We start from the raw sequence: 27830 nt of genomic DNA, 5'->3' as shown, positions 1-27830 counted from the left end.
GCCTGGGAAATTCACACACATGTTCAACATGACAAAACACAAAATATATATTTTTTAAGATTTTATTTGCCCGAATACTTAAATTTGCAAGGACATCAGAACACCCTCCGCTATAGAAAACATCAATTTTTTTAAAGGATCAGCAATAAAGACTTTAAAGCTTTGCCGTCTTCAATACTTCTACAAACAAACCAACGTGGGTAGACAACTGATGAACGAAGCAGATGATGACATACCCGCCAATAAAGGACACGTGTCCGGAGACACTGGTGTAGGTTTATCCAAATTAATTAGCAGCTAACATAAAACTTCAATAAAAAAATATGTACAATAAAGAGAACAGAATTCACCCCCCTTTTAATCGGCAGTTGAGTTTTTACCATATCCCTTTATGTCAGCCAAAATTCTCAATCGGCTTTCACATTTCTGCCAACAATTATATAAATATAGCACACCTTTTATCCAATTATATACGAGATTTCGAATGGTCAAACTCAGTAAAATCACCACCAGACATTTTGTCCAGCTCTCAATCGCTCCTCAAACGGATCAGGAATATGTATAACAAAACCTGGCAATTTCCAATTAACTAACGACGAAAAAAGCACTTAAAAAGAAAAAAACAGAAATAAATCAGTAGAGAACTTTGGAAGAAAAATGAGATCAAACGATATCTACATTCATGGTGTAGGGGTGATGTCCCAAAATGGGGGCACAGAACAGTGTGCTGCAGTCACGTCATATAGTATGAACACAATCCAGAAACGCAAACGTTAAAGCAAAGCGATATTCACACCTTTGTATATATATTTATACACACGCATACATGTGTACGTGTGCATGTACGGACACGCACACAGACACCTGTAAGCGTGTGTACTGCTCGAGCATGCACACATACACAAAAGGGAGAAAGAAATTACATTTAAGTGCACACGTTTTTTTTTTTTGGGATAAACAGACCACAAAGCGGCTGGGCTTACAGTCATTATCGTTAAGCCGAAATTCAGAAAGACAAGAGAAACCATGAATCTGAACACAAGTTAAAAATCAGAAAAATCATTAAAAAAGTTGGAAATTAAATATAAAATAGAGGCTGAGTAGGGGGACTGACCCCAAATCTGATGAACAAAAATAACTAAAAACAAAAACGGGTAAAATGTTCAGACTAAAAACAGAATAAATGAACACAACCAACGTTTCGGAACACTTTGAAATGTTTGTAATTGCCAAAAACCAAAAGGAAAATAAAATCCTCAACTGAATTGTCTCACACTGTAACAAAATACCATCCGTGGTTGAGAAACAGAACTTACGAAGACCTAGTAACCACGGTTAACTTCCAAACGCCCGTCCACGACAGAGCGCGTCATCGGGTTCACATACGGGAAAGAAGAAGCCAGCTGTTTTCAAAAAGTCCAGCGACAAAGAAAGAGAAAGAGTTAAAGACATTCATCATGGCTTGATTTTTCCTGAAAAGACAACCTCTTCCAGATCCCACATGGCAACAACTACGTCACTAGAAGTTGAAAAAGGACAAAAAAAAAAAAAAAACAGGCTCTAAAAACAAAGATTCAAGGACACATTCTGAAGAGTGCAATATTTTTGTTTATGGCCTGAAGGCGCCCCAAAACCAAGTCCCCATCGTCGATATGCAGACCCCGGTCACCGCCCACGCCCCACTTCAGATGTCAAACCGTTTTAACCTCGTCCAAAGAACCAAAAGAAAAAAACGCCAGGAGAAAAGTTATTCACCCCGGCCAATAAAACTCCATTACCCATCAGCCCCCCTGGGCTGACACCCCCTCAGCGGACCTACGAGAGGCCCCCACCCCCAGGGCAGGCGGGGTCACGTGGGGACAGGTGGTGGTGGTGGTGGTGCCCTCGCCCGGGGCGAGAGGGTCGAGGAAGGCGGAGGGCCGTTATCGGTGAGAGTTTGTGTGTGAGAAATGTACGAGGCCACGCAGGAGCGCCCTCTGGTGGTGGTGGGGGTGGTGGTGGAGGAGGGGGATGGGGGGGGGGGGCGGACAACGGGGTTGGCACAGTGGCAGAGCTCCCTGGACTCAGCTCAGTCTCTCGGACGGGGGAGGGGGAGGCGCCCCACCCCCGCTCACTCCGTGTCCGAGTCCGAGGACGAGGCGGAACTCGATCCGCTGCTGCTCTCCTCAGACTTGTTCTCCTTGTCCGCCGCCTCGTCCTCTTCGTCCTCCTCCTCCTCCTCGTTCTGCTGGTCAAACGAGAGCCGAGAGACGTCAGCACTTATAATGTTTTATCGTTATCATCATCTGCACTTTATGCCTACAGCAACTATTTGCCTCTCGTCAACAACCCAAACGGAAGTTCACTCACGTCATCGTCATCGTCCTCCTCGTCTTCATCGTCATCATCATCGTCCTCCTCGCTAGACGAATCCGCAGAGGAAGCCTTCTCCTGCTCTTCTTCGTCGTCGTCATCCTCCTCCTCCTCTTCTTCCTCAGACTCCTGTGGTGGGAGGGGTGCAGAGTATCAGGTCAGACACCGGGGTAGAGATAGAGACCAATGGAGGCCGTTCAAAACAAAGCTCATGAACCGAGGAGAGACTCACCGGCTTCTTGGCCTTGGCCTTCACTTTGGCGTTTGGTCCGCCGGGCTTCGCGGCGCACCGCCTCTTCTGCAAGGTCGACAGAGAGACAACATCATTAATCTCTGCTCCAGCATTCCTGCTTTGTTAAAGCAGAACTCCTGGGGGGAGACGGCACAGATCTTGGGCCGGAAACCAACGACTGGACGGTGCGGAGCTACGCTTTGTATCGTTTTTACCGACGGGCTCTCATTCGTGTGGAGCGAGGGGATTATAAAAATTGAATAAGCCAGTGGGCCCAATTCAACCAGATCTGAGCTGGTAAGATATTAATTTAGTCTGATTTGAGAGACTCGCAGTCATTACAAAAACGTAAAGTACAGCCGCACAAGAGCTTATGAAATAAACAGCACAAGCAGTCACCGTTGTGATAATAAATAAATATACTGTATTACTTCCATCTCATGACGGCCCTTGAAGCCTCCAGCTAATTAGAAGAATTGTATGTAGTAGTACGAGTTCTGCACTTCCTTTGTATCCTTTTGTATCTTCACAATGTAGGTTGCTTTGGGCCAAAGCCTAAATAAATGTAATGCGATGCAACAGCCACCGTACCTGCGAGTTGTACTCCTTGTAGATGTGTCGTTCTTGCGAGGAAATGCTCTGCGGAGACAACACGACAACAGAGGTTAGGATCTCACCCCCCTCCGGTCACAACCGATATCGTTACGTCAACCATGCAGAGCTCCAAAAAGTACAACGATACTATTTTTTTGTGAGTGATTCGGAAAACTCTCCCTAAATAAACGACTTAATATACTCGACATCTTAAGCCGCATTCAGCAAAGAAAAATACTTTTCTTTGCACCTTAATAGGCTAGAGGGATCCAGAACCACACACAAAAAGGATTTGTACTCGCATACAATTGGCATTAAAAATATTGCTAAATAATAATGATATAATAATAGCTAAATAAAATCCACAACTATTTTGCATTATATAATGCATATAAATAATACAATTGTATTCAGTTAAAATTAATAATATTCAGTATATTCTTTGAGTTCCTTACCGCCAGCCACTGCTCCAGCAGAACCTTGTACTGCCTCTGCTTCTCCTCGGCGATCTTCTTGTACTGGTCCTTCTCCTTCTGGACGAGGCGCTGCCAGCGGCCGCCGATCTCCGCCATGCGCTCCTTCATGGGCAGGTGGTTCAGCTCGCCGTTGGACAGCATCTCCTGGGAGAACTTCTGGTAGCCGTTCCTGCAGGGACAACGGACGTCAGCACACGGAGGGGACAAAACGAGCCGAGAGGCCGCCGGGAACCAAGATGAGGCGACGCCTTGTTCATGAAGCTCAGTTGCAAAGTGAATAACAAGTGGTTCCTCTAACTGCCTCTAGGGGGTGAACGGTAGAGAACAACATGTAGTTCCTCTAATGGCCTATAGGGGGTCAACTGTAGTTCCTCTTACAGCCTCTAGGTGGTTAACAGTAGAGAATAACATTTAGTTACTCTAGCAGTCTTAAGTTTGTTAACAGTTGGTGGATGGATGCAGAAGGATGGGCCACCATTCGATGTCAACAGGAAGAAAAGTGATATTAACACAAAGCTAGAAAAACGAATTGTATGGTTTCTGGTGGTCAACTCACGAGGGAGGTTTCTTGGGCTCGCCGTCAAACTTCATCTTCTTGCCCGAGGCGATGGCGGTGGTGACGGGCGACCTCATCTCACAGAGCTCCCTCTGGAGGGGGGGGGGGGGGGGAGAGGAAACAGAGTGACGGGTCAGAACTCCAGTCCTGTGTGGTCTTCAGAGCTGAGCAGAAAGGGGTGGGGTTCCCCTTAGCGAGGGCCCGTACCTCGTATCTCTTCTGGTCCTCGGCCGCCTTCTTGATCCACAGCATCTTCTCCTTCTTCTCCATGGAGTTCCAGGTGGTCTCCATCGCCTTCTGGGCCTTGGGTCGGTCGCTCTGCGGGGGGCGGAGGGGACATGGTGTTAGAGAGGCTGCATCGCGTCAGAACCGTCCAATACCCTCGCTGTGTCCTATCGCATCTGGGCGGTAACCTACACTGCCCCAATCTGTTCTGACCGTTTAATAAATTAGTTTTAAAGGAGCACCTACTATGCTTTTCGACTTTTATGACCTACAATCGTTGTTATAATGATTTATAGTCATGTTTAACCATACTAAAGTGTCAAATAATGACGTACATGCATTTAGACGTATTCCCTGCTGACCGTCTGGGGGGGCTGTGCTGAGCGCTAAACACTAGGGACGCCGGTCGCCATTCACTTGTTCAAATTTCAGGGATATATCTACGTAGAACAATGCGGATTTTCCATGTTCGGAAATGCTGCAACATGCTCTTCCGGAAGGTATCCAATCACAACAGAGTAGGGATGGCAGGAGGGGGGCGAGGGGGCGGAGAAGGAAGGAGCTGAGTGTTGACAGAGAATGCTGAAAGCGCCCAGATGAGAGGAAGAGCTTTCCGAAAATCGACATTGTTTTTTGTGCTGTGATTCGTGTCAGGTTGCTCTATAGGAGTCATTAATAGGAAATGAAGACCAGAAAAGTAGTATAATAGGAGATCTTTAAGGACGAATGATTCAAAAAAAACAAAACAACAAAAGCAGAAACTCTTAATCTAGGGTAATTTCTGTGTTCAGATAAATATACAATCTTTTCTTAGAAATGTCTACTCCTAGGAAAAAACGAATCATTTCATACATTGACGTTGCGTTTCTATGTAGTTAACTAAGGAGCGTGTGAAGGGGAGCGGGGGGGGGGGGGCTCACCTTGAAGCGGGCCAGGTAGTCTCCGATGACGCTCTGCTGCCAGATGTCCTGGGCGGTCTTGGGCGGGTCGGGGAGGTGGCCTCGCTCCTCCTTCTCCTTCTTCATCGTCTCAGCCTTCAGCACCGCCTCCAGCCGCTTGTACTTCTCCTGCAGGGGGCGCCAGGGACACACCACACAGACGGTCGGCTCGGCACACACACGGCTCCCCATTGGCTGGGACGTTCTGCCTGCCCGGTGGTCACGTGACCACGCTGAGCTTTTACAGACAGCAAATACGGATTCCTACACTAGGGTTTAAGACCAACTTTGACCACTTTAAAAATAAGACGTAGGACTTTTATGTTTACTTAAGACTTCTGCTAAAGCTTATATGCATTGCACTTCCAACTTTTGCACTTTTTCTACAAAGCACTTTTTATTTTATTTCTCTATCCTATTTTCTCAATTCATTTTATTGCATGACAAGTTTTTTTATGTGAAGCACTTTGAGCCAGCCTCGTGTATGAAAAGTGGTATATAAACCAAGTTGCCGTGCCTTGCCTAAACCCAAATATCCGGAACAACAACAACAACAGAAGCCTTCCCATGCCCCTAATCCCCTCTGCCCCCCCCCCCTCCTAAGGCCCTTACCTTCTTCTTCTCCGACAGCTCGTTCCACATGCGTGCCAGCAGGCGTGTGAGCTCGCTCTCAGACAGGTCCGAGCGCTCCTGCTGCAGCTTGGGACGCTTCTCCTCAGCGAAGATGAACATGGCGGAGATCGGCCTCTTGGGCTTCTCTGCGCCGGCCTGCTGGACACAAGACGGCGGCGAGACGCCAATGCAGGGTGAGACTGTGGCTAGGCTAGCGGGGGGTGACTTCAACAGCTTTTGATACAACAAGCAAGGCTAAGAGTAGGTTTGTGGTTGTGTATTACTGATCTATGCTTGTGAACTGCATTGTAGTCATCAAACAAGTACATTTCCTGGCATGAACACAATTTCTGATACAATGCAATGATTGTGTATTATTTATGATAATTTAACACCACGGTCATGAACGTGTTCATGACCGTGGTGTAGAGTTATAAGCAGATGTATTGAGACACGTTGTTCAGCCGGGTGTTGATCCGATAGCAGCAGAGGAAGAGGTTTCTACCTTGGCCCTGGAAGCTCTCTTCGCCGGGGCCGCGTTGCCGAGAGCGTTTCCTTTCTTAAAGCCGATCATCTTCTGCTCCGCCAGCACGCGCTGTTGCTCCTCCACAGACAGACTCTACACACAGACACACACACACCACACAAGAAGGTATGAGCACCGTAACCTACACAACCATCATTTTATGAATGGAAAAAGGTTCCAGCGGTATAAAAATCCATCTTACACACACACCAACTCATCTATGGGAGTATAGATCCAAGACTTACGCCGAGGAAGCGGTTCATCTCGATTTCGTACTCCTTCTTCCTCTGCTCGCAGCGCTTCTGGTAGGCGTCCTTCTCGTTCTGCTTCAGCAGCTTCCAGCGCTGGCTGCACATCACCATACGTTCCGTACTCGGCACGTCCTTCATGCTCGACATCAGCTCCGCACAGAACATGGAGTAGCCGTTCCTGCGCGCACACATACACACGTGCATGTGTCAATTGAGCACTGAGCATTTGTGACCCAAGAGGCTAGTCTGCGTGAACAAGCAGCGGGGAGGAGGATACTCCAGCAGGGGAGGGCGTTTGTATCCCAGCCGTCTGGTTCTGGGTTTCAAATCGAATGTCCAACCTGAGCAAGAGCCCCAATCTCCGCTCGTTAACGACACGCCTCTCAAAAAAGGTTGCACCTTGCTTGGCTTATAACTTATTTACTACTTTGAATCGCAATGGTTGAGATTGAGCCCCTCCCAGTTAGAAGGTGGGAGAATGTTAGAATTCTAAAACTCAATAACCGTGCCCTGTCCACTCTAACTGGCGGTGCGACTTTGTGACTCGAAGGTGAATCTAACTTATTAAATAAAAAGGAGGTTGAGAGGACACTCACGGGGGAGGCTTGTCGGGGCGGCCGTCCGACTTGTCCTTCAGGTGGCGCTCTGCCTTGGTGAGGGTGGACTTGGAGTAGTCGCCCTGGTTCATGTTGAGCTCGGGGTGCTGCTGGATGTACTCCCGCATGGTCTCCTGAAGCACAGGGTCAACGTTCACGGGTCAGACCACGGCAGCGGGGATGAGGTCAGTATGTAACAGGTGTGGCGAGAGGTGGAGTGCCGTGTCTGTACGCGGCGCAGCCTACTCACCTCATACTGTTTCTGCAGCTCCAGAGACTTCCCGATCCACTTCAGTCGCTTCTTGTCGGTGAGCCGGGTCCACTGCTTGCCCAGACTGTCTTTGATGTCTTTGGTTGTGGCCTGGAAGTTAAAACGATATGGTCATTGAGATTAAGACGGTAGCATGGGAAACAGTTGAGGCTCCGTGCGACTTTCAACTGAAGATGAAATGGCAGGAAGGTGGGGGGGGGGGGTGGACTCACGTCAGCGTTTGTTTTCAGGAAGGCCTTCTTCTCGTGTGTGTACCAAAGCTGCTGGGGGGTCCTGGCCTTCTCGGGCACGTTGGAGCCCTTCTTGGTCATGCACTCAACCAGCTCCGGGTGCTCTTCCCTGTCGAGGACGAATCACACAGAGAGACGGTTAGGATTGAAACCTGCCTCTGAACATAACATAACATCAAAATATCACCACATCATTGTAGATGGGGAAAAAATAAATCACCACTGAGTTACTGGGCTGTCTGTCGTCGAATCTTTGTAAAATGTTTACTTGGCCTTCCTAAGTCCCAGACGATGTCAAATTAAAACTTGTGCCCGTCGATAAAAGATCGGTTGGAGGCTACATCTTTTGTCATGTTGTACTGGTGAAGGCTGGATGTCTTTTGAAATGCGTACCAACTTAATTGAGGTAAAAAGTCATACTTGTTGCAACTATTATTACCAATCTTTCAACACTACCAAGTAAATCGATACATTTATCAAATATGGAATTTGTGTTAACGTCTTCCAATATGTTAAAATATCTTGTCCCCTGCTAAACCTTTAGACTCAAGGCATTGTATAAAGACCACCACCACTTCTTTGTGGTTTTACCTGAACTTGGACATGCTCAGCCCAAACGACTCTTTGTCCTTCACAAAGTCTTCCACATATTTCTTCTGCAATGGGAAAAACAAAAAAAACACACATTAGGACGTAACTTTCAAAAAAGTTAAAAAGTAACTGCCCAAATCACACAATCTCAGGGTCCTTATACCAACCCACCTTTTTTTTCTCCGGCAGCTCGCGGTACTTCTTGGACAGGATCTTGGTGAGGTCCAGGTTGCTCATCTCCGGGTGCAGCTTGGCGTACTTTGCCCTCTTCTCCATGAAGAAGCGGAAGTATGGCGTCAAGGGCTTCTTGGGGAAGTCTGGGTGCTTCTGTTGATGGGAAGAAAGTGGGGCAATTAGGATTCAAATGATAGACTGAGATCTATTTGTATAATATATTTGCATAGGAAGTGAATCGATTGAGTGGGGTGGCCTCAATAGATGTTGGTTATTTGTATTATACATTAATACATTATACACATAATCACCATCTATCGATTTGTGACCATACTACTCAATTGGTTGGGTTCCACAGGAAACTTGCTATGCAGTTTAAAATGTTTGCGTTGGAACTCAATCAGTTGAGAAGGTCGCGTCACTAACGATAAATGGAGATCTATTTGTATAATCTGTGTGCTTTGTAACTTAATCAGTTGAGTATGATGATAGTTGTTGGATATTTGTATAAAATGTTTGCATTTGTAAAATAAATTTGCATTGGAACTCAATTGGTTTGGTATGATGCGTCACCTTGAGTTTTTTGCCCTTGTAGGGATTCCTGATGTAGTCCTGTGCGTCAAATATCAGCTCTGTCAGAGTCCGGAACTTGCGGATCTGTGGGAGGAGACAGACCATTCAATTTGAGTTTACCTTTCACAAGAACAGACTGTTAAAAATAATAACCAGATCACATCAACATGGACGTACATCAGGCTGAACCGTACCTCTTTGGAGACCTCCGACCACTTCTGCTTGCATTGATCTGCGGTGTACGAGCTGAAGGCCACCTTCTCCCAGTCCAGGTGGGACTCCGAGGTCTTGTATTTGGTCAGGTCTTTCAGGGGCAGGGCGATTTTCATCAATTCCAGAAGTTTGAAAAGATCATCCTGGGCCCAAACTGTAGAAAAGCAAGAAAACTGTTAAAAGAGTATTCACTCAGTCTGGGACTTGATTTTGAATGAGCTATAAAAGTTTCTAAAAAAAAAAAAAAGTAAGTTAGTTAAAACTTTTGCATAATTCTACTCATTTATCAGACAAAAAGATGTGATTGGCCACTATTGCAAAACTATTCATTATCATTATGCATTGGTGTATACGAATAATACAAATATAAAATATCAAACCTTGGTTCGGGATAGCGGTGTCCATATCTCCATTCATTTGATTTATTGTTGTATTCTAAAAAAAGAAAGAAAAAAGAAAGAATTAGCCAAATGCAATACCAAAACTTCCCTCAATTGAGTTTTGCCTATAGGGGAAATCCTATTCTACAATTGCTTCGCTATTTTAGGTATTCGCTATTTTAAGGTTGGTTTCATATGATTTCGTCAAAATTACAAAATCACGCATCAAATGTTTTCTCCGGCCGTATTTAAAACTCAAGAGCAAGCAATAAGCTTCACAATCCGACCAATGAAAAAAAAAAAACGCTCCAACATAATGGTTTTATGTTCATTACACCGCCCCTAAACGTAACGCTACATCGTGAGACATAGGCTATTGCTTGTGACGGCTTCAAATCTCAAATAACACCGCAGAGGGCTTCAACGAGCACCGGCACAACACTACCGTCGGGCAATTTGTCAATTCTTCATATTATTTCTCGACAAAATGTCCTGGAGGACGCGCCAGAGGAGCCACCATTTTCTCCCCCGCATCCACTCGGTAATGGAGTCTTTTCCCGGAGTGGCGGTTGGGAGGTTCCACGGAAGAAGGAAGCGAGTGCTCATGGTCGACGGGCAGCTGTAGGCGACCAGCTGACCACGGACGGGGGATCTGCTTTCGGTCTCCGACGACGGAGGGAAATGGTGGCTTGGGGGGGGGGAACAGTACCAACCGCCTCACTACAGCGAGGACGCTCCACCGTGATCTAGCTCCGCCGTGACATTCGCCGTTGTCGAAGGGTTGGGGGATTATAGTTAGCAGTCGTTGTTTGGTCCAGAGAATCGTCTGCCATTAAATACTGTTTGCTGTTGCTGTCTCATTGCAGGGGCTGAGAACATCCATAGCGCATTCTTTGGCGAGGCGTAGTCGAGCTCGCAGCCATGATGGCGGATGCTCGTCGTTTCAAACCGTCCTTGAAGCCGGCCATTTCACGTTGGCCACGGTGCAGTCGTTTCCAGCAATATACGTGTAGATATGTTTGTTTTTTCGGACCAAAAATAGAGCAATCTCCGGTCGGGAAATTTGTTAAATCGGGTAACATTTGAAGTCACAAGAAAAAGGGAGAAATCCAGTATCACCATGGTCTATAATGCGTCAGTAAAACCCGCTAAAAAGTAGTTTAACACTTATTTGATGAACCACTGAATTGAAACTTGTTTTTAAAGTATACATTCAAAACGTCAAATGATGCTCCAAGAAAACTTACGCTTACTAAATTCACTTTATAACTTAAAACAATGTAAAATATCGCATTAAAGTCCTGCTCCTCAGGACATGTGAGCCAACGCAGCGCCTTCTCAAAATGTACGGCGGAGAGGAAACGGTGGTTTCAGGTACAAGACTCAAGGACCGAAACGTGAAGAAAACACACGAAATACTAGACTATCGGACTTAAATCATCAACACTCAATCCCCAAATATGTTTAGTCCACGACACATCAACCGCACGGCGATACCGACGTCGCATTGTTTGAGACGAGACGATTTTACCATCGAAGTGTCTGCCAGTGCTTCACTGGAGCCACCAGGGCTATAGAGCCGCCATGCTTCAGCCCAGGCTGCTGGGAGACCTACCGTGTCAAGGTCCAATGGCGGTCTGCACGCACAGCGACCGACAAACGCGCTTTAAAGCCCGACCACCGCGTTGCGAACTAATATATCGTCGAGCTAAGAGCCCAGGTGCCCCAGAAGGCGGGTTCGCCGACCTTCCTGGGTCTTTCTGGCACGGTGAGAGAGGGAGAGACCGTACGGTGAGATATTAAACCGATATCCCTGATGGCTAACCAGCGAGGCGGATGGCTGTTCCGACGACAACCGCATGGAGGTCTCCACGCGGAAAACCCCTGTTTATTCTCTAAAATAATGTCCCCCGTATCCTTTAAGTTAATCGTAGGAGCCCATACCATGACCGAGTAGAAACCTTATATTTTTATGACAAAATCTAGGTCTTGAGCGGGATTTCTTACCCGCTGTAGAGGACAAGGAATTCGGGTATGGCGACCTCGTCTGTACCCTACAGTGGTCGGCGTGGTGGAGGCTAGCGAACGGCTCGCCTTGAAGGCGGTTTTAAAAACATGTCAAAGCAAACAATAACAACAAAAAAAAACAATCCCAAACGCGCCTTTTTATTTAAGGTGGTAAACCATAAAGGCGATTGTTTACCACGCAGTCGGGCTGTAAATGTAAGCGGTTGAGCGGCTTACCTGTCTCGGCGTGAGTCAGTCTCGTTGTGGAAGAAGGGGTGGGTTGAACGTTAGCCAGCACTGCGCCGTCGGTCCAGGGCACAGGCGCTCCAGTCCCCGCAGAGATGGAAGTTCCCCCCGCCTCCATCTCACTTGCTTTCTCCCTCCACTCAACGCGCAGCTCTCTCGATCCAACCATTTCGCCATGCGTGGCCCCGTCCACATTTTCGATCTCTCTCCAGCTGCTTCTTCCTCACGCCGAAGCCGACGATGGTGGTTGTTATTTTCCCCACATATTGCTGGAGGAGTGATCTGTGCGGCCGGCCGATCCGTTATTACCCTGCACGTATTCGGATCGGCTTTGGGGTAGACTTTACGCAGCCACCGTTTCAACACCGTGTGCCTTTCTGGAGCAACTTTTTGTGACGATGTATTGAATGATCCGCAATGTTTTTTAATGTGATTTCAATGTAAATAAACGTTTATTTTTTTTAATCGTCAGAATTTTCTTTTTAATGAAAGCTTTCTACTTGGACATCAACAGCGCAATGGTAACAGAACGGTGGGTCTCATGACTGGATGGTGTTTCGGATAACTCCGGCCTTTTGGTGAATCAAAGGCTTCCCGTTTGGTAGCTTCATTTTGCCCAGCATGTATTTTCTCCCTCAACTCCACCTTGGCTTGTTTGTGGGCGTTACCGGGCCGACCAATCCACACAGCCGAATTCTTTGAAAACAAATGACTTTCCAATGAGCGCTCAGCAATGTTAAATGATAGTGGAGGCGAAGCCACCCAGTCGGAGGTGCAGCCACATCACATAGGACTACGTGAGGGTGCAATGCACATCAACAGGTCGTAGGTCTATATTGTAACAACGTAATAAAGTCAAGTCAATCAGGTTTATAACATTTTATTAAAGTGGAATTCAAACTTGTGTACAGGGACACATACACATATAGCACCACATACCTAAACTACATTTTTATTTGATCCAAACCCGGCATCAAAAGAGGCTCTCTAGTGGTTCCTCCCTCTGCTGTTCGAGCCACCAATAATACAATAACAAGTACATACGTCATTCTGATAAAGCCAAGAAATTCAAACTCACAAGCAGTCAAGTAAGATATTTAATCTCACTGTATACAAATGTCATCCATATGCCAACTGATTGGTAAAACAGTAATCACATGCATAGCTTATTTAAACACAAACATACGGGATAAGGGAAAACAAGTCATTCAGTCCAACTATTTGATATGTAAAACTATTACTTATAAACTCAACACTAAGAAAAAATATATACAGGGACAATTGTGAGGCAATAAATCAGATCTGTTCTGTAAAGCACTATTTGCGCAGCCCAATCTTAACATAATAAAGATATGACAATATCACTGATTATTAAAGTTCGATTTTTGAAACTTTTTAAATGATAAAATAGCTGGTTAATCATAACCTTTACTCTTTTTTTAAAAAAGGCATGAATTAACTTAACGATACTGTGACACATTTAATTGTGCGCAGTCCACAATCAAAGCAGTGTCCCCATTTCTCTTTTGCAAAAAAAAAAAAACCTGTATATTGTTTTCAAGGCACATGACAATTTGAATAAAGAATTTGGTCCAAATGGTACGGTGTTGTTCCTGGCGATGGTGTACTCTATTACGGTAGCGGTGACTCGTCGTACACATCCAGTCCAGGCTCCTCTTCAAACGTCACCTTGCCATCGTCAGCGTCCAGCTGTGACATACACACACATCCCATTACAAACTAAACACCCCAGTAGACACTTTAAGACAAACAGGGCTGAATGCACTCGGACGAGGCAGTGGGGGCAAAAAGCAAAAGCCACATACTACTTAAAGCTCGAGATAATATGCATTTTCTTTCAGTTCTAATGTTAGTGTTAATAAAAGTCGAATTAAATTCCTTTTAACTGGCAGATCTATGGTATGGCAATACATTCTTCAAACCTGAATCCAAAAGTTGGATTCAGTCCAAAGGAGTTATTCTGGAAATAACACACTGAATAAAACATGATGGGCTCCCGGGAATTATTTTCATGGGTGTCCCCATTTCGGTCGTCACTGGCTCGTCTCCTAAGGCTTCCACCGTTAGTCGGGCGGCCGACTCCCGCCCCCCTGTCCCCCAAAAGTCACCGGGTCCAATCCCCGGGTATTTGCAGCCGACCTGTCACCTGCCCCCTCTACCCGCTCCTCTATTAGTGCCTTGCATCTCAGCAAGGGAAATCAATTCCCTTCTTGACCAAAGCGCTCTACTACGAGCTACCCTACTAATTGGGTCTCAGTGAGGTCATAAAAGATCCCAGGGCGCTTATCGCAAAGAGTAGGGGTTTCCCCGGTGTCCTGGCTAAAACTGCCCGACCAGGCTCATTCAATCTGGCCCCCTAATCATCCTCCTGTATAATTGGCTGAATCATTCATTCCCTCACTCTCCACCTCAAGCTGGTGTGGGGTGAGCGTTCTGGCGCAGATTGGCTGCCGTGCATCACCCAAGTGGGTGCTACACACTGGTGGTGGTGAGTGAGGTCCCCCCCCCACTTCACTGCAAAGCGTCTTTGAGCGTCAAAAAGAGCGCCAATCAATTATGATTAGTATTATCAGCTGTACGGAGTGGTTTTCCCCCTGAGCGATACTTACACACTTCATCTCCAGGGTTGAGAACAGTCGGCCGGTCATTAACATGCGCAGTGGGATGGTCATGATGAGGACGAAGGGGAGCGCCAGGGAGAAGGGGCTCATCTTGACCGCCCACAGGACCCCCAGACATACCAGCTGGATCAGCGTGAACATGTGCATCCGCAGGGTTTTTACCTGCAGACAAAGGGAAGAATAGATACAAGATACAAGATACAAGATTGTTTATTGTCATATACACAATGGAAACATAGTTTGCACTGGGCAATGAAATTCTTAAGTTGCAAATTCCCTTCACACAAAATATATATATATATATATATATAATATATACTTAAAATAAAGTAGATAAATAAACTAAACTACTAAAAATATCTGTTCAAAGAGCAGAATTTAGTTAAACAAAAACAGTTAAATACAAGGTGCTGTTTAGCAATGTTCGCATACAGCAGAAGGCCCTGAAAGACATTGAAATATAGACGTTTTTGAATATATACATTGGATATTGAATATTATTAGTAGATAAGTACAAAGTGCAAATGAAGCTCACAGTTGAAAATAAATACAGTTCACAGTATTGAATATAGTGCAAACACAGGGTGTCATCAATGTTTGAGAGAGTCATTCAGCAGCCTGATGGCCTGTGGATAAAAACTGTTTTTAAGTCTGGTTGTTCTGGCTTTCATGCTCCTGTAGCGTCTGCCAGATGGTGGCAGTGTGAACAGTGTGTGCTTGGGGTGCGTAGTGTCCTTGGTGATGATGTTGTGTGCCCTCTTTGTAACCCAGGTGTTGTAAATGTCTTGAAGTGATGGGAAGGCTGCTCCACAGAAGTATTGTGCGGAATAGGCTTAGAATTCATAAGGAAGTTATCAAAGTGTGTATTTTTTTAAACTGTATACATAAACCACCATACGAGAGAATATGTAATAAGTAAGATAAACAACAATACAGTTGGATCAGATTGAGATGGATATAAAAAAAAGATGCTTTTTTTGCATATTCATTTGAAAGTATGTGATCAAAGATATGCATTGCACCCTCTTGGTGAATAAACGTATTATAGCTGGTGTTCTTCACCAGTGTGCATGTGTGTGTGCGGGCGAGTGCCTGTGTGTGTATGCGTGTGTACATGACGGGACGTACTTTGGTGGCGTAGGCATCTGCAGGATGGTATTTCTTGGGTACCATCAACAGGAGGATCCGGTCCCACATCTGAATGCCGCTGAGGGAGGTAATACCCATGTAGAGGAAGATACCAAACAGGGCCGTCATGGGAATCATCTTCAGAATAGGCTCCATGTAAATAGACACGCCTGGGGGGGAATACACGGAACACATAAAGGCTCACCGACAGTAGAAGTATGACTTTAAGGTTGCCACAATTACAACTGCAAATACTCATTTCACAACCAAAACCTCTTATTGCCTCTGCTACAATCCGAGGAGGCCGGGGCAGTGAGGGTCGCGGTACTCACCAACCAACATGGCCACCAGGATCCCACTGACCCTCTGCTCCAGCACCTTCTCGATCTCCGGCTTGGGGCCCTTGGACATGACGGTGAGGGCGTTGGCGTGGGTGACCGAGCGCACCGTGGCCGCGCTGAGCCAGGGGACCCCGAAGAGGGAGGAGATGCCCCCCATGGTGACAAGGATCAGCAGGTCAAAGTGGAACCCAGAACCCTTTACCATCTTACGCTCCGGCTTGCTCACGATGAGGCTATGGGCGGATCGGAGAGAGAGAGCGAGAGAGAGAGCGAGAGCGAGAGCGAGAGCGGTCAAAGGTGAGGTGATGAAATGGGAGGGGCACGCTTTTTGCATGGCTATTGGGTTCCAATTCAGAAAAATAAACATGTGCATTGTTTTGTATTGGACTGAATATTGAATGTATTAGGAATCCTGACATTACACAGAGCAGTTGTAGGCTGTTTTGCTTTGTTTGTTTGTGCAGATGCAACGATGGTCTACGACAACGCTGTCTGTAAGCCAGACTCTTACGGAGCCACTGGCAAAGCAAAAATGACGAGCCCAACACAAGCTGGCCGGTGAGCAGGTGGACGTTCCTGTCACTCACGTAGTGATCTGGGACTCGAGGAAGATGAGGATGAAGACCAGCAGAGCCGGGACACAGCAGGCGGCCATCATCCAGATGGGGAAGTCCTTGTTGATCCCCAAGGGGTTGATGAACCAGCCTCTGGCCAAGGGGTTGGTCACCTGCACACCTTTCGGCACAACCAGTTTCTGCAGGATACCGTGGGGTAAAGTTAGGGCTGCTCGATAATGGGAAAAAAATCACGATTATTTTGATCAATATTGAAATCACTATTATATACTGTTCAAAATATATTTTTTTGAGTTTGAAGACATGATGTATTTATTCAGCATGTCTCTCCCCAAAAAACACATTGTAAATGAGAATTTTGCCTTAAAACACAAAATGGTCAAAAGAAAATTTTCAAATCTAAAATAATGAACAGTTGTATGCAGTCGTTTCTATAAAACGTTTAATGAAGAAAAGAAAAAAATCTAAAACTTGTTCATATTAGTTTTGTGATCGTTTGACGCAAAAATTGAAATCACGATCAAAATTCGATCAATCGACCATCCCCAGGTGGGCTAACGTTAACGTGTGGTATTATGGCTTATGGCTTCAATTTGATACCTTACTATGAGGGCCACATGGTACCTACTGACATATTTGTTTTTATAGTGGAATTTCTGAGCAAACTGTCAGTGAACTGATAGGTAGGGGGTGTTTATCTTCAAATACATTTTGGACTGTGTTGACAACGTTCTTTACACCGATTTTACTATTTGGCATACTTTTAAATACACACTAGGAGTATACAATATGGATGAACCTTGAAGTCATTACTATAATCATAATTATACAATATTCCTGCTGTCTGCACAAAGATACATGAACTGACATTTTGCTTATCTGATGTATTTTTCTGATGCTTACCTGGGTGTAAGCATCATCGATGTTGATGTCAACTGCGATCATGAAGAAAATAGCGATGGGGACACCAAAGTCTCCAATCAAACGACGGATCTAAAAAAAATAAAGAGCAAAACAACAAGACAGCATTCTGATTGTGCTTGATGACACAGAGGCAGCAGATGTTGAAATCGTATTATATTCACGTTGAAGGTATTGCTATGCGTTTAGAGTGAATGTTACACCATTCCTGATGTTACACCATCAGGTAGGTAGAAGCCGGAAGGCTGTACTTACCGGGCCTGGGAGGAAGTGGCCGTTCTTGAAAATACGCAGGAAGTAGGCGATGAAGAAGCACCCGAACATAAGGCACATGGACAGCAGAGCAGTGTTGGGGTAGGCTGGTGGTGTATGTTCAACGTTAGCGGGGGGTTCGTAGTCCATGTGGTGGAAGGGGTTTCCACTGCTGCTGTTCAGCTTGATGTAGTTCAGGATCAGAGGGTGGGCTTTGAAGATCTGCCATGACCAGAAGAAGAAACTGTGAGCGACTGCATTTGTGAAGCACACAACGAGTCAAAAACCTGTGTTATCATGGCTGCTTGGTAACCGATGCAATTGGCTAAAGCTTTGGTAGTATGGATGAAGGAGGATGAGGTGACAAGACCTTGAAGAGTTTGCTGAAGGTCTCGTAGATGAAGATGAGGGAGATGAGGATGGAGAAGATCTCCTGGGTGAAGCGGGAGATGTAGCGCACCAGGAAGCTGCCCTCCACGGCCACAATGATGAACACGATGATCACCAGCCACATGCCCACCCAGACGCGGCCCACGATGTATTCGATGCCCTGGGACTTGCAGAACTGGAGTGGAACAAAAACGAGGGAACATATGATGATGATGCATGTTCCTGAGTTTCAGCACCACAGAGATGGACACTCTTTTTCTCAAGAGGTTGTGCCAATTATCAAAGGTTTCCAATGGCCAGAGATTTGGTGAAGGCATTCCTATGCTTGACTGGTATTTAAAACACAACTAACTAACTAACTAGCTGGCTAGCAAATGAACTAGCGAAATATCAAACACACTAACTCACAACTTACTTGCTAGCTAATGAACAAACAGCTAATTAACAACTTACATGCTAGCTAATGAACAAACTAGCAATCTAATTAACTAGCGAATGAACAAACTAACTTCTCATTGCACTAAGTTAGTGCTTTTTTTATTTTATTTTTTTATGTTGGGTTTGTCCTTGTGACTACACAGAACAGAATGCATTGTGTTGAGCGATTGGGTTAACGCGTACCGCAAAGAAGGCCTCTTCAAACACCAGCAGTGGTCCGGAGAACCCCACAACCAGCACTGGCTGGGCGGCGATGAGACAGAAGATGATTCCCTGGATGCAGGTGGACACCATCAGCTCTGACACCCCCATCCACTTTTCAGTTTTGTCGGCTGGTGATGGGAAAACGCAAGGGAACACACACACACACACACACACACACACACACACACACACACACACACACACACACACACACACACACACACACACACACACACACACACACACACGGTAAGTTCACGGTAAGTTCAAACTAACAGACTAAAATAAACCAACAAAGAATATTGTTTGGGCATTGTGGAGAAAGAATTTACAATTTCAAATTGTTTAAGGCCGAAAGTTGAAAACACATAACGATCAAATACGCCGAGAGTGGCGAGTGGCCATAACATATTTCTTTGTATTTCACAGCTTTTTAGCTTGTCCAATTTCGTTCCATTTAAAAGAAAATGGAACCCATCGCCATTAATCATGAATCATCGTTCATTAGACACCGATCACCCGGGATCCCGACAGGACACTCACACAGCAGTCCTCCGAAGGTGATGGCCGGGGACAGGGCGGCGAAGTAGATGAAGATGACTGCGGCGAGGACCTGGGGGTTCAGGGCGTCCGTGTAGTCGCTGATGTAATGGCGGTAGCGGCGCTTCAGGTCCCGGACCATGCCCCCGAACGGGTAGCCGGTGCGGGCCAGAGGGTCCTCCCGGGGGGGCTCGGGGGCCTTCTCAACTACACATGGGGACCAGACCAAGGAGACGTTAACCAGACGAATCCAGGAAACGTGGAGCGGACATCGAGGTTGGATGGGTGTTATTAAGGTAGGTCGTTACTAAGGTCGTTACTAAGGAGCAGGTAGGTCGTTACTAAGGAGCAGGTAGGTCGTTACTAAGGAGCAGGTAGGTCGTTACTAAGGAGCAGGTAGGTCGTTACTAAGGAGCAGGTAGGTCGTTACTAAGGAGCAGGTAGGTCGTTACTAAGGAGGAGGTAGGTTGTTACTAAGGAGCAGGTAGGTCGTTACTAAGGAGGAGGTAGGTCGTTACTAAGGAGGAGGTAGGTCGTTACTAAGGAGGAGGTAGGTTGTTACTAAGGAGCAGGTAGGTCGTTACTAAGGAGGAGGTAGGTCGTTACTAAGGAGCAGGTAAGTCGTTACTAAGGAGGAGGTAGGTCGTTACTAAGGAGCAGGTAGGTCGTTACTAAGGAGGAGGTAGGTCGTTACTAAGGAGCAGGTAGGTCGTTACTAAGGAGCAGGTAGGTCGTTACTAAGGAGGAGGTAGGTCGTTACTAAGGAGCAGGTAGGTCGTTACTAAGGAGGAGGTAGGTCGTTACTAAGGAGCAGGTAGGTCGTTACTAAGGAGCCGACAGGTAGGATGCAGACATTGGGTTTAAAAAAGACCCATCGCCTTGTAGATAAGAGTCAAACGGCCTTTTCGAACTGTGTGGCCATAGGGGGTCAGTGGGTTTATACATGGCCACAATGCAACTCAAATCCTTTAAATATGTATGTCTTCATGCCTTGTTTCATTTGATCAGAGACCACAGAAAGTGGAATGCATTATTTATGGGAAATGTACAGTGGTTCGAAGTGGCTATTAAAAGAATGTATTGCTTATTGTACCGCACACAATATGAAGTGGGTCGTACACAGTACCTTCACAGATGTGTCAAACAGTTTTGGATAACCTGCTGTTAGGAAATACCCTGGGTGGAACCCTTTAGGAACCCCTGCTTCTAGAGCAATATCCTGGCTGAAAGACTTTAGGAACCCCTGTTTCAAGAAAAATACCCTGGGTGGAACAGTTTTGGACCCCCTGCTTCTAGAAAGATACCCTGGGGGAAGTACTTTTGGAACCTCTGCTTCCAGAAAACAACCCTGGTTGAAACGGTTTATGAAAATCCCAGAAAATCTGTCGGAATCAGTCTCTTGATCTGAATATCTGATGCATTCAAGATAAAAGAAGACTGTCACAGAGTATTCACGGTTTTCTCGTGTGCACACATATTGACCTAGAGCCCGGTCTCCAAAGGCGATCCTAGTGTCAGCTGGGCGGAGCCTCTCCTGCAGCATCTTCTTCTGGAAGGTGATGATCGGCTCCAGCATCCCCTGGTCCTGTATCTCGGTGGGCGGGATCACGATGCTGGAGTCCATGAAGTCAGCGATGGCATTGGTGAGCTCCTGATCGGTCCTGGCCAGGTACGCCTCCAGGCTGAACACCTAGGAGACCGGCGAAGGGAGAGGAGGTTATAGTGTGTAGTATAACTGCATATTCAGTACTGTACGGTTTATCTGCTTTCCAGACGTGTTGGTGCTATGTTGGGCATTTCACACCCGGAGGTTGGTCATTGTTATTAGTGGTTCCAGCACTCAAGATACTGGGAACCCTATAGTGTTTGTAGATATTTTTGTTTCGGTATTTTTGAATCATTGTTCTCAGTTTCTTGCCTTTAGTCAATTGCCTACGAGCTGGTTTATGCCAGAGACCCAAAACGTGGCAGGCATGAATTGAACTCTCTCTCTCTCTCTCTCTCTCCCCCTCTCCCTCTCTCACCCAGTCGGCCATCAGGGCGCCCATGGCGCGCCCGCTCTCGTGGTAGTCCAGGCCGCTGTCACTGGGGCCCGCCAGGATGAAGACGAAGCGCACGGGCACCGGGGCCTCCAGGACCGCTTCCATCACCACCGAGTCGGAGAGCCGCACGAAGGCCACCACCGGCTTCTGCAGCACGTCCACCACACCTGCACACACACACACACACACACACACAACAGGAGGCAGACACACACAGACGGCCCACGCGCACGCACACGCACACACACACACGCACACACACACACACACACACACACACATATTAGTCTTTGGACATAGAAGTCCACACAAGTTGGCTTAGGTAAGTGCGCGTGTGTGAGCGTGTACGTGTGTGTTCTTTGCATACCGGAGAGGACGATGGAAGCCTCCATGTTGTCGGACGTGTCTCTCTGTAACAGAGAAGGTTTAAGCGTGAGGTGAGATCAGTATTAAAAGACCGTTTGGATGCCAGGTGAGGCTGGGTTAGGTTATCATGGTGGGGTACCTTCTTGGGCACGGAGAAGGTGGTCATCTCGATGTCTCCTGAGGGGGGTGCCTCTGCTACGGGCGCAATTTCTACTTGGCTATGAGGATTTAAAAACAGGAAAGCATGAACGAGAGGAAACTAAACAAACAACAGAAATTATTACACAACATTACCTTAAGCGTCTCTAAGTAAACTGTTTGTAGCCTTTATATTTCTATGTGCTTTAGGGTAAACAAATATTTTACCGAAAGGTTGCTAGTTCGATCCCCGGCTCCTCCTAGCTGAGTGATGATGTGTCCCTGAGCAAGACACTTAACCCTAACTGCTCCCGACGAGCTGGCTGTCGCCTTGCATGGTTGACTCTGCCGTCAGTGTGTCAATGTGTGCATCAACCGATGTAAGTCGCTTTTGGATAAAAGCGCTGAATGCCCTAATTGTAATTGTGTGGCGGGTCTACCTCCGCCTCATCAGCAGGGACCTCAGCAGGGACTCTCGGTCGCTGGCCCGGATCTCGTTCTTGTTCAGCAGCTCGTCCACCGCCCTCTCGGCTACGGTAGACAGAGAGCTGGCGTCCAGGTCCAGGATCACCGCGCCTGGGGGTCAGGTGGATACACGTCAACAAATCGATCAGTCTGTCAGATGGACACACCAAGATACACCAATTGTGTGAGTCTATCTTTCTCCGTCTGTCAATCTCGCTCTAGCAATCTATCTTTCCGTCAGTCTTTCCCTCCGTCAGTATCTCTGTCTATCTTCGTGTCAGTCAGTCAGTCTGTCTGTCTTTGTTATGACAGAGTTGGATCCTGGTTCCCCGACATTCCCTCAGTCCAGTGTGTGAGTGAGTGAGTGAGTGAGTGAGTGAGTGAGTGAGTGAGTGAGTGAGTGAGTGAGTGAGTGAGTGAGTGAGTGAGTGAGGGGGCGAGTGAGTGAGCGAGTGAGTGAGTGAGTGAGTGAGTGAGTGAGCGAGCGAGCGAGCGAGTGAGTGAGTGAGTGAGTGAGCGGGTGAGTGAGAGACCTGTGCTCATGGTCTTGCGGAGCTGGATCAGGCTCTTGAAGGTCAGGTAGGAGACGTGGGCGGAGCTCCAGACGCCGGTGGCCGGGCTGACGTTCTCCTCGTAGCCCAGCCAGCGGCCCGTCTCCTGCCAGCTGCTGCCCTGAAGCTCGTTCAGCTCCACGTAGGCCTGCGGGGACCAGGGGAGCCGTTAGCCTGCTGGTGGCCTCCCGTAGGCCTGCTCTTAGCCTACTAGGGGCCTCCCGTAGGCCTGCTCTTAGGCCCCGTCCACACAAAGCCGATTTCATGGCGAAACCGCAAAGGTCTTGTACGGTTCGGCCTTCCGTCCACACGAAGCCGGCAACAACGAAAACTTCTGAAACCACCCTCGGAGGTGGTTTCAAATCTATCCGGTTTCGTTTTGGATTCGTGTGTACACTTGAAACCGACTGAAACCGCAAACCAATGACGTCATCGCCCCACCCCTCGACCCTCTAGCCAATGACTGTTAAGCCCGCGGAGCCTCAGAACTCACAACAACAAGGATTTCTGTAGCAGAAGCAGCGCCCCTTATGGAATGTGTACTACAGCGTTTCTACAGATCTACCCGGTTTCGCTTGACTCCGTCTTTACGGAGATACTGCGAAACCGGATAGATCGAAACCGTAACGGTTTCGCCTGTTTCGGCTTCGTGTGGGCGGGGCCTTAGCCTACTAGGGGCCTACTGCAAGTCCCGCCTACTTAGTGGGAGGGGGTCATTTTTACACACTACACCTTTAAGTTGGTGAGCCTGGGATTTGTGGTAGGCAACCACTAGTCTAGTCAACAATGTGAATGAATGGAAAGGACTCCGATAGGTTTACCTGGGCATCTCCTCTGGTTGTGGCGTTGGTGTTCAGGTTGAGGTAGGCTATATGAAAGGGAAAGGAAATAAATTAAGAGAGAAAGATAGAAAGTCAGCAAGGGGAAGGAATGGAAAGGAAGGAAGGAAGGAAGGAAGGAAGGAAGGAAGGAAGGAAGGAAGGAAGGAAGGAAGGAGATAAGGAAGGAAGGAAGGAAGGAAGGAAGGGAGGGAGGAAGGAAGGAAGGAAGGAAGGAAGTCAGGAAGGAGATAAGGAAGGAAGGAAGGAAGGAAGGAAGGAAGGAAGGAAGGAAGGGAGGGAGGAAGGAAGGAAGGAAGGAAGGAAGGAAGGAAGGAAGGAAGGAAAATTAAAGGAAAGAAGAGTAAAAGAAAGATCACATGTCACGGAGTGGCAGTAGTGGACAGTATTTGGTCAAACATCAGCCCAGTGAGGCCAGTGTTGGGTCCAGCCGTCAGGCCAGGTGGACCAGCCTACCTTCTGAGTCAGGAGAGCTGAAGATGTTCTCCATTGGAGACTCCTCCTCCTCCTCCTCGTCCTCCCCGTTCCACCTCCTCTGCTCCAGGGCAAAGCTCCCCCTGGGAGTGGGCAGACATGCAGCCGGTTATTTCTACCCTTCATTTTGAATGGATTCAGGGGTACTGTGCCTCATCCCACTTTGGGTACAAAATGTATCGATATCAATCTTTTTTATTTTGGAGAAGAAATACTATGGAGCCTGGGTAGGCTGGAAAGGCAGTATATTTGCCAAGTTAAGTATTAAAGACAGTGAATGCCTTCGACGGTTTCTTAGAACTATGACACTGACATGTGCTATTCCTTCGTATCGCCAATAGAGGGCAGAGTTTCACCAGGCAGGCGTTAGGATGGACGATTTGCTGCTACTGGACAACGCTGAACTTCAAACTACGTGAGCGGGACAGGCGTTGGATGGGGTGCGTTTTCATTGGCTCATTTGATTCCTTAGAGGGCCCCAATTGGAACAAATACCCGTTATTTTTCATCGTCAAAATGAAATAAAAATATAGAATAAACTCACAGTCTCAGTGGAGAGGGGAAGGCTGTATCTTTATCTTCGTAGGACATATCAGTACCCTGGATGAATGAGAATCAGGGGACATTTTTATTGAAAACAGTAGGACAGGAATGGCTTTAATGAGATAGACATTGGGGAGAAACGAATGTCAGAGACAAAACATTTCTTTCTTTAATTGTATATATATATATATATATATATATATATATATATATATATATATATATATATATATATATACATACATACACATATACAATTATATGAGTAAGCAATTAAAAGTATTAATTTGTATCATTTAGTAAGTATTTGCTTTAGATAATTAGAAAGCTGTTCTGTATGTTTCAAAGGGACAAGGCAAGTAGTAAAGCCCACCTCTCCATAAGTAAGATTGCTCTCCATCGCTGTCTTTCAGATCGGATCTCCACCTATTACTGAAAAAAGTAAAGAATTATTGGGACAAGAATTTTATTACGACTAACAATTGTACCGTTAATGTCGAGTCGAAGTTATCCACGGAAACTACCTAAAATTATGTTATATTACCTCTTCAACGTTGAATTTGGTGTTTTATATATACACGGTTGTGTGAGTGGAAATGATACATTTATAGAATATAGCCATTGACACAAGAAATTACCAATTGATTTGGATTTCTAAGTCTATTTCAGATCCCTCTCTCGTGTCCATGTATTTTTGAACCAATACTGACAGAGATAATGAATCAGCCGTTGGCATGTGTGGTCTACAGTTGAGCTCAAGTACAGGCCTTACAAGTGGTTATCTTGGGGGCTACACCCTTGTTAAGACACTCCGCGCTCTTCAAATCTACCAATCTACAACTCCTACACAAGTACTTGAGTCTTAATAGCCCCCTAAGAATAAACGACAAAAGAACAGCAGGGAATGGTCCACTTTGACGTTGATCACATGTTTGTTACATGCATTTATATCGAAATCAATATTGAATAAAAATGTCAAAAAATATTTTACTTGAAAGTGTGGAAATATACAACTATTACTGGCCCTTACTGCCTAGTACCTATCAGTGGAGTTCTTCATGACTGCAATAAGAAGCTGGGTGCATTACAGCATATGTGTTACTGGAATATTTTATCACAATGCTGGAAAGTTAAACATAAATCCAATACATATTTCTGTCGATAGAACCATTGTTTTTTAAATAAAGAAATTGACTTGATCAACTCAAACCCAAGAGAGAAACAAGAATGTTTTTCTGACATTCAAACTGCACTCCTTAACCTCAGCCCACACACATGCAACCCCACTTTCCCCATGTTACGGTGTACCCACTATTCACACAAATGTCCCCCCATCTACCTATTCCCACCTCCGCCACCCGCCCCTCCCTCCAGCCCCGTCCCGTAGGGTCCGAGGCCGCCCCACCCTCACCTGGTCGCAGGTAATCAGGCACAGCTTACCGGGTCGTCCACCGTGCTCCAAGCGCCAACACACACCGCTAACGAGTGATCCGGGGTCCTGATCGATGCACTACCCAGCCAAAACCACTGCAAGGGGGGGAGGGGGGGGAGGTGAACACCCATATCCTACTACGCGAGCACAGGTCAGGGGGACCCACCCTGAAGAGCTGTGGTTGCCTAGCGACGCAGGAGGGTGGGCGAGATAAGGAGCCCAGTGTGACACCCAGGGCCGCCCTATCGGCCGGGGGCACCTTGAGGCCGGGGTATTCCCCCATACACCCTGCGGATCCTGGGGGGCCCGGGGCCTGGAGAGGGACAGAAGAACCAACCTTGGACGAGGGGGTATCTGGACCGAGAGTGTCATCTTGTTTACGTGTCGGGGATTCCCCTCGTGATGGGGAGATGGGGGGGGGGGGCGGGGGGGATGTCCCTTGACCAAGTTAAGAAAGTGTTGACGGTGACATAAATATATATATATTTTTTTCTTCTGTTTACGAGCTCATCTGTGCTGGCCTGCCTCTTCTGCAAGTGACATCATAGACTGTGTTGTTGGAGATTCTCTTCAAGGCTAAACCGATGGCTCTGGTGCAAAACCACACTTTTTTTTTGAGTTTGAGTTTGTTGGTTTCACTCGATTTATTTGGCCCACTTCAGCCCTCTAAGGACATGTAACCCTTAGCAAGGTGCAACAACGCTGTTTCAACGGGACAATGGTGGTATAGAGGATCATAACTGGACTAGAGTTATCGCGTCCAACAACAGACTCTTTCCAGGGTTACCCTACCTGAAACTATCCCCAGTGTCCCGAACCTCGAGGGCGTCTCCCTCCCCCTTCATCCTGGCAACCAGAGGCCTGGGTTGCTGCCTTGACTGGCGGAGGCGTCGCTGGACATGGCAGCGGTGGCAGTGCTGTCTGGACGGGCTGGGTTGAGGTTGAGGTTCAGCTGGGCTGCGCTTGTAGCTCCTCAGAGGGCCAATAATAGGGCCACCCTCTCCAGGGGAGATAAGTCCCTTTCCCCATCTCCGTTCTGGAGCATTGGGGTCTTGGGTGGCGGTGCTGGCTGGCAGAGCTGGGCTGGTCCCTGGGAGGCTGCGGGCTGGTGCCTGGGCCCTCCCCCGTACACCGCGTACTCCACACTGTGGTGGAAACGGTGGTAAATAAAAAATAAATCAAGAAACATAGGACTTTATTGGGCTTCTCCAGACCAAGGACGCAGGATGGTGATGTTAAAAAAGGTTTATTGTAGAGGTTCGTGTTCAACCTACCAAAATTTGACCCCCCCCTTTTCCCGGGAACGCCACTGCCTCCCTGTAGTAGCTCGTATTTGATTCAAGACAATGGTACTGGCCTGCTGGTCTACTTGCCAACAAGGTGGTCAATGGAACTGCCCTTGCCTACCGCCAAGCGTTAGTCAAACCACACACACCAGCTCGAGCACTCCGCTCAACTACCTCAGCTGGGCGCCTGGTACCGCCGTCGCTAAGAGCTAGCAAAGGT

The 27830-nt window shown here is 46.9% G+C and overlaps 2 protein-coding genes across 16 annotated transcripts; both read right to left on the bottom strand.

Annotated features, from left to right (window-relative positions):
* Positions 1 to 46: 46 nt before the first annotated feature.
* Positions 47 to 12752, bottom strand: ubtf (upstream binding transcription factor). 13 transcript variants are annotated; one of them, XM_030348379.1, is made up of 21 exons: positions 12035 to 12749; positions 10236 to 11884; positions 9791 to 9845; positions 9392 to 9564; positions 9198 to 9281; positions 8622 to 8777; positions 8451 to 8515; positions 7842 to 7968; positions 7609 to 7719; positions 7359 to 7492; positions 6757 to 6940; positions 6491 to 6604; positions 5986 to 6144; positions 5356 to 5502; positions 4418 to 4528; positions 4211 to 4302; positions 3634 to 3823; positions 3176 to 3223; positions 2585 to 2650; positions 2350 to 2481; positions 47 to 2227 (listed from the first exon to the last, which is right to left on the bottom strand). In XM_030348379.1, the coding sequence occupies exons 3-21, from the start codon at positions 9825 to 9827 to the stop codon at positions 2111 to 2113; spliced, it is 2247 nt and encodes a 748-aa protein (XP_030204239.1). In that variant the 5' UTR covers positions 9828 to 9845; positions 10236 to 11884; positions 12035 to 12749; the 3' UTR covers positions 47 to 2110. The 13 variants fall into 13 exon arrangements, with proteins under 13 accessions (XP_030204239.1, XP_030204245.1, XP_030204284.1 ...); XM_030348385.1 differs by having other exon boundaries at positions 11798 to 11884; XM_030348424.1 differs by having other exon boundaries at positions 9375 to 9564; positions 10236 to 12751.
* Positions 12753 to 12907: 155 nt separating this feature from the next.
* On the bottom strand, positions 12908 to 26425 carry slc4a1a (solute carrier family 4 member 1a (Diego blood group)). 3 transcript variants are annotated; one of them, XM_030348276.1, is made up of 21 exons: positions 26333 to 26425; positions 25266 to 25324; positions 24894 to 24949; positions 24332 to 24432; positions 23858 to 23904; positions 23019 to 23184; positions 22461 to 22596; positions 22022 to 22100; positions 21884 to 21926; positions 21499 to 21683; positions 20951 to 21164; positions 19478 to 19681; positions 18914 to 19062; positions 18273 to 18467; positions 17906 to 18124; positions 17633 to 17722; positions 16742 to 16908; positions 16146 to 16387; positions 15814 to 15983; positions 14674 to 14847; positions 12908 to 13753 (listed from the first exon to the last, which is right to left on the bottom strand). In XM_030348276.1, the coding sequence occupies exons 2-21, from the start codon at positions 25290 to 25292 to the stop codon at positions 13676 to 13678; spliced, it is 2742 nt and encodes a 913-aa protein (XP_030204136.1). In that variant the 5' UTR covers positions 25293 to 25324; positions 26333 to 26425; the 3' UTR covers positions 12908 to 13675. The 3 variants fall into 3 exon arrangements, with proteins under 3 accessions (XP_030204136.1, XP_030204156.1, XP_030204145.1); XM_030348296.1 differs by having other exon boundaries at positions 20957 to 21164; XM_030348285.1 differs by having other exon boundaries at positions 26304 to 26419.
* Between the last annotated feature and the right edge of the window lie 1405 nt (positions 26426 to 27830).

This window comes from Gadus morhua, chromosome 2 (genome assembly GCF_902167405.1).
Source record: "Gadus morhua chromosome 2, gadMor3.0, whole genome shotgun sequence".
NCBI classification, from domain to species: domain Eukaryota; kingdom Metazoa; phylum Chordata; class Actinopteri; order Gadiformes; family Gadidae; genus Gadus; species Gadus morhua.
Note: the sequence above shows the minus strand (reverse complement) of the source record. Positions and strands in the feature narration are given on the sequence as shown.

Coding starts and splice junctions, on each gene's coding strand:
- ubtf (XM_030348347.1), bottom strand. CDS start 9,827: ATGAATGGAGATATGGACACCGCTATCCCGAACCAAG. Junction 3,224..3,633: donor TGCTGGAGCAGTGGCTGGCG/GTAAGGAACTCA, acceptor TTGTCTCCGCAG/AGCATTTCCTCGCAAGAACG. Junction 2,228..2,349: donor AGGAGGACGATGACGATGAC/GTGAGTGAACTT, acceptor TCGTTTGACCAG/CAGAACGAGGAGGAGGAGGA.
- slc4a1a (XM_030348276.1), bottom strand. CDS start 25,292: ATGGAGAGCAATCTTACTTATGGAGAG. Junction 24,433..24,893: donor TTCCCCTCTCCACTGAGACT/GTGAGTTTATTC, acceptor GCCCACTCCCAG/GGGGAGCTTTGCCCTGGAGC. Junction 18,125..18,272: donor CCTTCAGCAAACTCTTCAAG/GTCTTGTCACCT, acceptor TGGTCATGGCAG/ATCTTCAAAGCCCACCCTCT.